We start from the raw sequence: 11,487 nt of genomic DNA on the forward strand, positions 1-11,487 counted from the left end.
ATTGGCGTGATCATTATAGGAACAAAAAACACTTGTCACGATTGTACAGAACCGCAGTTACTGGTGCGACACAAAATGTCTTCTCCAAACACAATTTTATCTCTTCCGTCTTGAACTGCACTTCACCATATAGCTTTTCTCCGGTTATCTCTTCTCATTAAAGACTAATCTACGTGGTTTATTACGACAAAACCTTTGTTAAAATGCATTAGTTTAACACACTAATCTAAGCACTAACGCTAAAGCAGGCCAGTTTATCAAGCTCTTCACTTAATGCCCTTTTTGTCAAGAAATTTGGCTGCCTTGTACATGGTGACGTTGTAAAACTTTGATAATCCCGTGCCCTTTGAAGGTTTCAGAGCGAGGCTCTCGCTAGAACCCCGTTCTACAGTGCCGTTTGTCTTTGCCGAAGATTTCCGCGCGGTGTACTGAGCGTGCATCTTCACCGCTTGCTCCCGTTCAGCAATTTTAACGCGCACCAATTGTTGGATCGGTTGCAATTCGACCTCCTGATGGGGTTCAGCATCATCACGTTGGACCGGTTGCGCCAACATCGGAACGGATGTGGCCAATCTCAGACTCGACGAACGACTTCGCGTATTAGGCTCACATTGAGCCCGCACTGATCGGCCGAGTGTGTCGTCGATTGTCACATCATCAGCATCCGCGTAGGGCAGAAAAACTTCATCATCATCCTGAGCGGATGCCGGATCGGTGTTGATAGATGGCTGCTGCTTTCTACAGATGATGTTCCCTTCGGGGACCGCCTTCAGGTTAACATTTTCGATGTGCTTGCAGCAGTAGTTGGTTGGTAGGTGCGATGATGATGCGGTGCTTCCCATCCCATTGCTTAACTTCATTAGGCTTTGGCTACGTGAAGGGCCTACCTCAAGGACTCGTACTCGGTAGTGTAAAACCTGTGCAGGGAATAGTGAAACAAAAGCTGGGTTTTTTGTGTGGGTGGGAATTTAAATCTGAGTATTGCTTAGTACCTTTTCTTCCGTCATGAAACGCAGCGCATCAGCGAGTGGAATCTTAGCACAGTGGCCATCCTTCAGGAAGTCTGGATCGAGTTCCGAATGGCATGGGAAGCGCTGGACCAACAGCTTCCAACTGTCGACTGGTGAATATAGTTCCAGCTCAAACGCGAATCGAGCACTAACTTTCGACTCTTTAGTAGCACATATAACCGTCCACAGTACGGTTCTACTGTCCTGATCGTACACTTGGTATAGGTTAAAGGATTCACCGTAGGCACGGAGTACGTGATAGGCGACTACCAGTTGCAATTCGGAGGCGCGTTGACTAGCTTCTGCTCCGAACTCCCAGCGAAGCTCCACCGTCGGTTCCTGGTGCACGTGATCGGCGTGTGCCTCCAGGCAGTGGCTCATCCAATCTCGCTCACAGCCATGCCATCCGCACGATCCCCAAACCTTACCCATGAAGCACTCGATAAGCTTGTAACCGCACCGTTCTCTATGCCAGCGCAACAGCTGCAGAGGAAGTCGTACGGCACAGCCCTTGGTGGCATTTTTGCAAGGGAACTGTACCTTGGAAACAATGGCTTCCAGCGTGTAGTTACGCAGCTCGGTAACTCGATCTCCACACAGGGGACAGGTGCCCCGCTTAACACGACAGATAGCACAGATACTGTGACCGGTGCCACACATGGTGATGGGTCCATCCATGGGTTCCGCACATCCCGGACACTTCACCTCGCTCACAATACTGTCGTAGTGTTTGAGCGTAATACTGAACTGACCGTCACCGTACACGTACAGTGACGACTTGCGACATTCGGATAGATCCGACCGGATGCTCGGTGATTGGGGTTCCTCTAGAGACCGCATCCGCACAACTGCCATCTCCGGCTCAGGCATATCTGGCTGACAAGGGTCTGATTGAGTGCTGTTGGATTCCATCTGCAAATCCGATTGATCGTCGTAACGGGTTCCGGGAACAAAAAACGTTGACTGGTTGGATAAGCTGAGCGAACCGGACTCGGCGACGCTGCAGTAACTACTGACCGCGGACTGCAACGAACCATATCAACTGACTTATGGTGCAGCTATCTTCATCTACCTCATCGCATTCAAGCTCAGGTTCATCGTCCATTTTACACCTCTTTCTTCCCTGTTACGTTCGCAGGTGCAGATATATTGTGTTGGAGGTGATGAGCGACACCTTCGCTCATTGCCGATCGGTATCGTGCGGCATTCTAGATCGGTTTATCTTATCAATCATACCACCATTGCGACGCACATTGCGGCTTTTGGCAATCAGTGCGCCGCCGTTGTTTCATCAAATGTACCTGAAGATGCCGTATGGAAAAAACGGGGCACAATTCACACCATTCATCCTTTCTCTTTCTATCCGTATCGTTCTAAATTCCCTGTGGTGCGTGGCTTTTCGTGGTGTGTACAACTTCCGCAATTTGACCCAGCAGTGGAATGGAAATGGTTCTCGCTTCACGGTCGACTCGATCGATTATCAGGCCGATTATGGCCTGACCGTTTCACCCCTTTTCGCGTACGGAACACCGCGTTGCTTACGTGGGCAGTGTTAAATGGGATTAGGGATTAGAGATGGCGTCACCAGGACAGGTATGCGAAAATTTGAACCAGAAGAATGCCCTCAAGACGACTTCGCTGTAATCTTCCATTTGGTTAACCACAGCAATCGATCACAGCAATAGTGAATATCTTCATATTCTGGGTTTTGTTTTCAGAGATCGGATATTCTTGGTGTTGTTTGAATCTATCGTACGTCTAGTTGTATATACATTTGCCCGTTTACATTCCGACTGAATGTTATAACGACATCCAATGTTTTCGCACTTCGTCTCCTTGGTAGGGGCGGTCACACATTGCCCCATGTGTTCCACTCTAATCGCATGTGTTTATTTTGGTTCGTAAACAGCGGTACACCGGCATTTATGTTGATGACACGTTTTCCTTGACCATTGTAAAGTGTCTCGCAATAGAATGTCCTCTTCATTTCGTTACTGATGTGACGAGTTTTTCAGCTACGTTCTGTTCAATTTTCTATACTTTTTTGCACAATTCTTGATCTATTTCATGGTTTCTGTCATATAGAATTTCATTTCATATTTCAATACTATTTGTTATCTTTTTACCTATCTGTTATAAAAGTTCTACTAAATAAAGTTTCTCTAAATCTTGGAAAAGTATGTTACAAATTATAATGCTTCTTCAAAAACAGATTCAAATTATTCAGATCATTTTCCAATTATGAGTGTTTTTTTGATATACATTTTCTTATGCTTCCCAGTACAAAGATTGTTCTGGATTGTTCGAGAAATTCTGGAAATTTCCCGACGACCGGTATTGAGTGTTATTTTAGGTCGTATTGTTTTGGAAATGGCATTGAATTAAATTTGTCAGCACTGGATGCAACAAACACTATCACACAGATCCCGGAACAGGGAGGAACTCACACAGGGAAGCTCTCACCTATTCGGTAGTGGGGAACTCTTTCACAGGGTTGTTCGTTAATATTTACGCAATAATTTTGGTGGTTTTACGAAATTGTTCCTGTTATTGCACAAGCGCGTGCAGAATATTTCCCATAGATTTAAAAATTATAAAAGCCCAAAAGGTCTGGTAAAAAATTATTTATTTACTTACATTTAATTAAACAAATTGTAAATTAAAATTATACATAAGAAGCGAATGGTTTAGTTCGATACATATGTGTTCAAAAAATAACATTTCTTTAACTGGGTTGTTTTTCTTTGTATGTAGTTGTGCAGCGTGAGTGCTACACTCACACACGCTCATTCGCTCAGGTACACACCGCGAGCGGAAACCGAATTCACCACAAAACTTCAACTCATTCGTAAAACAGTCGCCATAGGTGAAGGTTTACTTGTCAGTGCGTTGTGTGCTTTATTCGTGAAAGCGAAGCTAGTATTGCTGTCTGAAATTGACAAAAAAAGCGAAGCCGAAAAACGTTATTTAAATACAGAATATTATTGGACAAAGTACAATTAATAGCAATATAAAGTGCGTGCTAATTTCCTCCGGTTTTTCCACCGTGCTTAACCGCCACCGCACGCGTACGCACACACATCCCCATAGCCGGGTGTGTGTATCGCTCGTTGAAAGGTTGTGTGTGCCTGAAGCCGGCTTCGCGAGTTTTTTTTTGTGTGCAAAGCGAAAGAAAAACGTGGTGTACTGAGTTGAAAACGTGTGAAAACTTACAGTGAAGTGAAGAATTGATTTGATCTGTTTTTCCTTTTGTACCATCTGCCCCATCAAGAAGAAGCATAAAAATTATTGCAAAACACATCCACACACACACGCGCGGGTGTTTCTAGTTCTCGGGTCACGGGTGGGTACGGGCGTGCGTGGAACGTAGGACAACCGAGTGTCCCCCCCCCGCCATTCCGTCTATCGTTAGCTCTCTGTTTCCTTTAATACTGGAAAACCCGTTTTTCCCAGAAGTGGTTTTTCTTTTTCGTTGAATCGCGAAACCAGCGGAAGTTTGAAAACGGCCGTTCCCCATGTGCGTGTGTTAGTTGCTCACCCCGGCCATAGGACTTGTATTACGCAGTTCGAAGTTTGCTCTCCACCACCATCAAAGTGGTGAAGGTGTGTTAGATAGTGGTGTGTAGTGCCGGCTCCATCCGGTTCTTCAATGTTGCAGCTTGTTCTTGCAGTTTCATTTCTCTGCCCGTGGTGAGCTGTTTTTGCTTTCCTACCGCGTATGTTGGAAAGAGCAGTGTGGAGTGTGCTTTTCTATCCCGTTCGCACGCAGCGCATATCACAACACGATCAACAGTAGCCAGCAGCAGCCACAAACTTCATCCCGAGCGGCGGTGAGAAGTGAGAAGAAGTAACACACCGTCACGCATCTCATTTTTTCGCTTCGTATCAACCAAGAAGGCAGTTATACTAAAACGCACACACACACACCAAACCCCTCTCAATCAGCGAGCAGACATTTTGTTGTGGAAAAAACGGCAACAGTACGTACCGCGTGTAATATCACCGAGGGAAAAGGCATTTGAAGTAAACAGCTTAAAAGGTAAGTAGCAAATGTTTCTTTGGTTGCTTTGATCTGACTTGTGAGGCCTTTTTGGGGGGGAAGACACGTATGCCATATGTACTAAGTACAATTTTTTTGTTTTTTTTTTCTGGGATGCTGATTTAGGTGACCCAACCCGTGTACAAGGATGGATCTCGCTAGTGAGAGTGTATTGTTTTCGGACAACGACAAGCGTAACGGTGTGGCCGATCATCACGGTCGTAACGGTAACGCATCGGGTGCTGAAGGTAGCGGTCCCGGTTCCCCGAACAGCGGCGAAGGATCAAGCAAGACGGCGGACGGTACCGAGCTCATGAAGAAACCGATCGGTTTGCTCGACGATAAGCTGAAGAAGCGCGTGCGTAAGCTGTCCCGGTCGAACAGCAAGGACGGTGTGCTGGGAGTGGCCGGTACGCCCAACTTTGTGTCGCCGCACCGGAAGTGGAAGAACAGTCGCCGATCGCGGAACGGGTACGGACGGGGCCTGCCGAAGAAGGGCGGTGCCGGGCGGAAGGGTGTGTGGGGCAAGCCGGGCTCGGAGGTGTACGACGAGCTGGACGAGGATCCGAACGATCCGAACTTTGACATCGACGCGTACAACAGCACGCACAACGTGGAGCTGAAGGAGATCGTACCGCAGATGACGGAGGCGGAGGTTGTGAAGAAGCTGGAACCGATCATACTGGAGTATTTCGAGCACGGTGACACACACGAGGTGGCGGACGCACTGGACGATCTGCTGCAGCCGGGTATGAAGCCGCTGGTGACCAAAACCATCGTTGCGGTCGCGTTCGAACACAAGCAGTCGCAGCGCGAGCTAACGTCGGTGCTCATTTCCGATCTGTACGGGCGCATCGTAACGCGCGAGGACATCTGTGCCGGTAAGTACGGTTACTATCATTATATTTCTCCTTGGCACATCGATCTCTTCTTCAATCGTGTGAATGTTTCTTCCTTTACATGGTTAAAAGGGTTCGATCTGCTGCTGGCAAACCTGTCCGATATTATGCTGGACACGCCGGACGCACCACATTTGCTCGGCAACTTTATTGCCCGTGCGGTCGCGGACGATTGCATTCCGCCGAAATACGCTTACCAGTCGGATCGGGAAGATCTGGACCAGCACGGCCAGTCGGCACTGGTGCGTGCGACCACACTGCTGTCGATGCACGACGGTTGGGGCCAGCTGGACAACGTTTGGGGTGTCGGCGGTGCCCTACGTCCGGTGCAGACCATCACCCAGCAGATGTCGTATCTGCTGCAGGAGTACCTGCTTTCACGCGATCTCAGCGAAGCCCAACGTTCCATCAAGGAGCTGGAGGTGCCGCATTTCCATCATGAACTGATTTACGAGGTAAATGGGATATTTTACAGCATTATTTTTGTTTGTTTTCGTACCAACTGTAACGCTTGTTTTTTTATCTACTAATATCAGGCAATCATAATGACACTGGAAGCGTTCAACGAGTCCACCGAGGTGGCCATTTGCGAGCTGTTCCTCACACTCGACAGTACCTGTATCGTTACGCCGGAGCAGATGGAGCAAGGGTTCCGGCGCGTTTACGAGGATATGACTGATATCGTCCTCGATATTCCGCTCGCCTATTCGATCCTGGATCGGTTCATCCAGCGCTGCCAGCGCGCTGGTTCGTTCCTCAGCGAAGCACTCATCAAAGATATTCCCACCCGGTAAGCATATAACGAAGAAGAAAAAAAGCAAAACAAAACATAAAACCCGCAACTCTCAAAACTCTGAAATATCCATTTTGTTGCACCACCTAACGCAACATCTCGTGGTTGGCCTACGTGCCGTTTTCCATGCGAGCGCCTGGCAGCTGCCCCGACACTACGGCACCGTCAAATACTGGGCTGTTAGATTTCGTCAACATTCCTTACTTTCCGTTTTCAACATAACATTTATTCCAACATAACATTTATGAGCGAGAGCGAGAGAGAGAGAGAGAGGTGGATGTATGTTGTTTTGTTTTTCACTGTTTCGCTACTGCTGCACGATATGCGTGAAAAAGGTGGCTAGCATTACAAACGATAGAGCGCCTCGGCTAGAAAACGAAATCGAAACCGAAAGTAAATTTGTTTAGCCTTCGGGGCCCGTTTGTCGGATACAGAAACGGCCACCACGGGGGGGGGGGATTTCGATTGTGTGCGCATGTATTGGAGCACGCATTCACGCCGCTGATGTAACAGGGCAACTCCGTTGCTCTTTTGTCTCGCTTCTGCCATTTTGCCTCTCAACCGGCGGGGTTCCGCTGAAAAGTATTCGATGCTGTTTTGTGCTTTGCGGGAGATTCGTCTTTTGCGTCGCAATTTGATCTTCAAAACACAAACACACCATCATTTCTACATCCACATACACACGCACACAGCGGTGGCCGGTGTACACGTGTGTATACGGCTTGGGTAGGCTGGAGAATTTAGCCTGGCCGCGGGTTTTGTTTTTTTCAACCAAAATGTACCGGTTATATGTTTTTATTTGCTGATTTCCCCTCCATCGACCGCCAGGGGGGGGTGTTACGATGTTTTTGTTTTGATTCGCTGTATCTTACAAGGTTACCACCGGAAGTTTTATCGCAAAATAACCATTAGCCATGGGTAAAAACAAAAAAAAAACAAAACCTTTTCCAATGTTTGCGTCGCTGCGACGCAATTCTGTTGTTATTGATGCCGGTTGTGTACGCTTTGTTTTCTTCGGGTTAACCTTGAATGAAGCCGCAAACATTACAAATGCTAAGAACAAAATAACAAGCGAATGGCGAGGGGAAAGCGAATGGAAACGAACCGAAGAAAAAAAAGGGAAATTAGAGCAAGAAGGAACAATTTTGGGTGTGCGTTGTGTGCGACATCCGCATTTTGAAGGTCAATTTTCACGGGTTTTTTTATTATATATCAAATAATCGATAATGTACCAAATCTTAGGTAAACTATTGAGATAAATGATTGACATTGAGAGAGTAACCCAGCGCGATAACATTGTGACATTTGGAGCATATTTTTAGACGTGAAAGATTATACTTATCAACACCGTTTAATGGTCGGCATTGAAGAGGCAGAAAAGCATATTTTTGTATCTAGAATTGACGTTTTTGTTCCTTTAAAAATTCTCAAATGAGAACACCTCCAGACACACCTCATGAATGCTGTATTGGTACGGTTTCTGTTATAATATGTTTTACACACTAAATGAAAATATACTTTCTTATCAAGTCGTTGTTGATTGCGCTACTATGTAACCGTATGCCCCCATATGCTTCCTAGTCCTTGAGAGTAAGAGTGTTTTGGGGACGACGCAAAACCAAAACAAAGTTTTGCCCTAGCAAAGTCGTCAACAGCATGTTTAGCACACAAATACACGAATACGCGTGTGTTTACCTATTCTCCGGCTAGCAATACAGTGGGCGTTAATCGACAAGGTTTTCTGTTGCTTAAATAATTTATATTGCATTTGCTGCCCAATTACTTAATGCAGCTAAATCATATTCTATTATTGGTAGCATTTTGAACATTTACAAATAAACAAACATTTTCTCCATTCGCTCTACCTTTATCCACATTACTGTCCAAACATATATTGTTTCGTCTGGTACGGTTGTGTGTGTAAGCCGGTTCTTTTTGTGGCATGTGTGTGTTGGTTCCGGTTGGACGCCAAGTTTAACGTTCGCGGTGTACACACTTGCGCAGTCTCACGGTTCTCTGTGCTAGTTTTCCCCCCGGTATTCTGTACTGCGGTTGCGTAGTTTTTTGTTTTGGTTTTTGTTATTAATGTTAAGCATTCGTCACCCCGTCACACATTTCTGCTCGTATCAATTGTACGAAAACAAAATGCGTACGTGCGTAAAAACATGGCTCCACCAGTGTGGCAAACGAAACATCGAAACATTTTATTGTTGTGAATGTTAAAATGGCCCCAAAACAATGATAGCAACTGTTGTCTGCTCCGTCTTGTGATGTAGATGGTTATACAAATATAGTCCAAAAATGATTTCATTCGTTACATCTGGATCTTATTTCCAAACAGCAAGGAAAATGCGTCCATAAAATGAAAAATTCGAAAAACCAAAATTGGCATACTAACAAGAATCGTTACAAATCGTAATTAAAAAAAAAACAAAAACACAGTATTACAATGTGCTCTCACCCCACATCCCCTTTAAAGGCGAGGCGTATTTTCTCGGTTGCGCGCGCCTAATGCTTTAGTTCTTTTCAAGGTCAGCCTGTCCTTGGAAATATTAGCTCCTTTATTCTTCACACGACAACAAAACACATACATATTCGCCCGCAGTTTGCGAAATTACATTGCCGGAAAGGAAAATAAACAAATAATTTTTGATACCGGTAAGTTTGTTGTACACACGCAAGTGCGATGCAAAAATACGCTACAACGCGGTATTATACCCTGTTAGGGACGTTTTGCCTCATGTTTGAGATGTCGATTTTTAGCAAGACAGAGCAAAGACAACATTATCAACAGATCAACAAAATTGTTGAACACAAAATTTCAACATGGTCAACCAAATGCTGGTGGTGGCGCGTTTATATGCATGTTGATACTTCGGTATTCATATGATGCGGGAATGTTTGCATCGGACGGGAGAAAGAAAACCGGTTTCTGTGTACGAATCTTTTGCTTGGCCAATGTTTAATGCTTCAGGTGACGAAGGTGCTGCACCAACCGATGCAATGAAATCGAAGCAAAACCATCTAATATGCGTTTATAATGTTCCCTGTAAATAATGTAAATAGCTTTTTCTGTTTTATTTTGTTTAAATTGAATCGTTATTATATTTACCTGCCTACTAATACGTTTCTTCTCTCCTTCTCTTTATGCTTTTTTTTTTTAGGGGACGCAAACGTTTTGTGTCCGAGGGCGACGGTGGCTTGATCAAACAGATCAATTTTCGCCGCGATTTGTAAAATGTTTCCCTCCAAACTAGTTCTATCAGCCAGCAAAACTCAAGCCATGCTCCGCACCCGCGCCGCCGCTGGCTGCCCTCCACATCGCACGGTTCAATTGGACGGATGAAAGCAACGAAATGAAAAGGTCACACAGCGCCAACCTGTTGTTGGAAGAAGGAGATGTGGTGGATAGGGAGGGAGGAGGGCTAAAGCGTGTAGGGGGTGTGTTTTTAGAGGATGAGAACTACACTGCTAAAGAAAGGGTTTTTTGGCAAGCCGCGCGAAAGGTTGAGGAGAGAAGACCCGCAACAAGAAAAAAAGGAACAGGAGAATTAATTCGTGCACTAATCATACTAAAATTTTGCGAGTCAATGTCCCTCAGAGGGAGAGAGAGAGAGAGAGAAAGAGAGTGCAACTATTTCCTATTTTTACATGTTTTTTTTCTTAATTTTTATTCGTTTATTTTTTTTTCGAGTATAAAACGCACCTTCTAACGGAAAAAACAGCATCATCTGGGGCCACAGTTTAGCCTTTAATATGATGCATTTAATTGCAAACTTTGGACTGGTATATATTGTATCGTATCGCTTAGCTTTTTTTGTGGGTGGAAAATCATACGCGCGCTCAGTAGCAAGGATTCGGTTGCAAACTTGAAGACCCGCCATTACTTTATTTAATCAAATGATAGCAAACGAACAACGGAGAAAAGGGATTTAAACGTACGGATAGTGGCATGCGGAAGCGCGAGATAGCTTTTCTTTTTAAAAACACAATCCAGTGCGGGAAAATCATTAAGCAGCAAACACCGTTGCAGATTTTCCTTTTTTTTGCTCCAGCTTTCCAACATTGTCTCTTAACTCATCTGTCCGCACGTTTAGTCCCGTTTTTTTCCGCACCCCCGTCTCGTTTGCAAAAGACCTTCTTCAGGGAGAGCGCCTTAATAAGCAAACGGTAGGATTGCATTTGGAAAGCGAAAAAGGATATAAAGCCAAAAGAGTGCGCGTCGCATACTATTGTAAAATTCATGATAAAACGCAAACTAACTTAATCGTATGCAGCAAATGAACTGAAGAACAACACACGCATGGATAAATCCATCGTTGACGTTGCTTACCATTCTATACTTGCACACACATCAGCACGCAATGCGTGGCGAAAAGTGTAGGGGGGGAATAGGCGCGAAGGTGTGACAGACACAGGGAGGAGAAATTGTTTTGTAATTATATTTGCATTTCATCGTTACGAATAAGTTTGCTTTTTAGAACGTATAACGATACAAAAAAGAGAGAGAGAAAGAGATTCCTTTTGTCGAGAGCATAGCAAGATGTTTTATTTTGTTTTGGCTTTTTGTTTCTAGAAAATTATTCGCGTGTATTTTCCCCCCCAGTAGTCAACCGAGTCAGGGAAAAGAAGGTAGCAAGTAAAGAACGCAAACGGTGGAATAAGTGAACAGCGTTCAGACTTTAAGAAGGCTCCTCTTAAACGCAGATGAAACACCACACACAGATATACACCTCAACTGGAAAA

The 11,487-nt window shown here is 45.0% G+C and overlaps 2 protein-coding genes across 2 annotated transcripts; one reads left to right on the forward strand and one right to left on the reverse strand.

Moving 5' to 3' along the window:
• Nucleotides 1-157: 157 nt before the first annotated feature.
• On the reverse strand, nt 158-3,573 carry LOC125761693 (uncharacterized). Its single transcript, XM_049423132.1, has 2 exons — nt 993-3,573; nt 158-917 (listed from the first exon to the last, which is right to left on the reverse strand). The coding sequence occupies exons 1-2, from the start codon at nt 1,920-1,922 to the stop codon at nt 267-269; spliced, it is 1,581 nt and encodes a 526-aa protein (XP_049279089.1). The 5' UTR covers nt 1,923-3,573; the 3' UTR covers nt 158-266.
• Nucleotides 3,574-4,008: 435 nt separating this feature from the next.
• On the forward strand, nt 4,009-11,279 carry LOC125761709 (programmed cell death protein 4). The gene is made up of 5 exons (XM_049423156.1): nt 4,009-5,049; nt 5,176-5,930; nt 6,021-6,403; nt 6,485-6,738; nt 9,906-11,279. Exons 2-5 carry the CDS (start codon nt 5,198-5,200, stop codon nt 9,976-9,978), a joined length of 1,443 nt encoding a protein of 480 aa, XP_049279113.1. The 5' UTR covers nt 4,009-5,049; nt 5,176-5,197; the 3' UTR covers nt 9,979-11,279.
• The last annotated feature ends 208 nt before the right edge of the window (nt 11,280-11,487 follow it).

Source organism: Anopheles funestus, chromosome X (genome assembly GCF_943734845.2).
Source record: "Anopheles funestus chromosome X, idAnoFuneDA-416_04, whole genome shotgun sequence".
Taxonomy (NCBI): Eukaryota; Metazoa; Arthropoda; class Insecta; order Diptera; family Culicidae; genus Anopheles; species Anopheles funestus.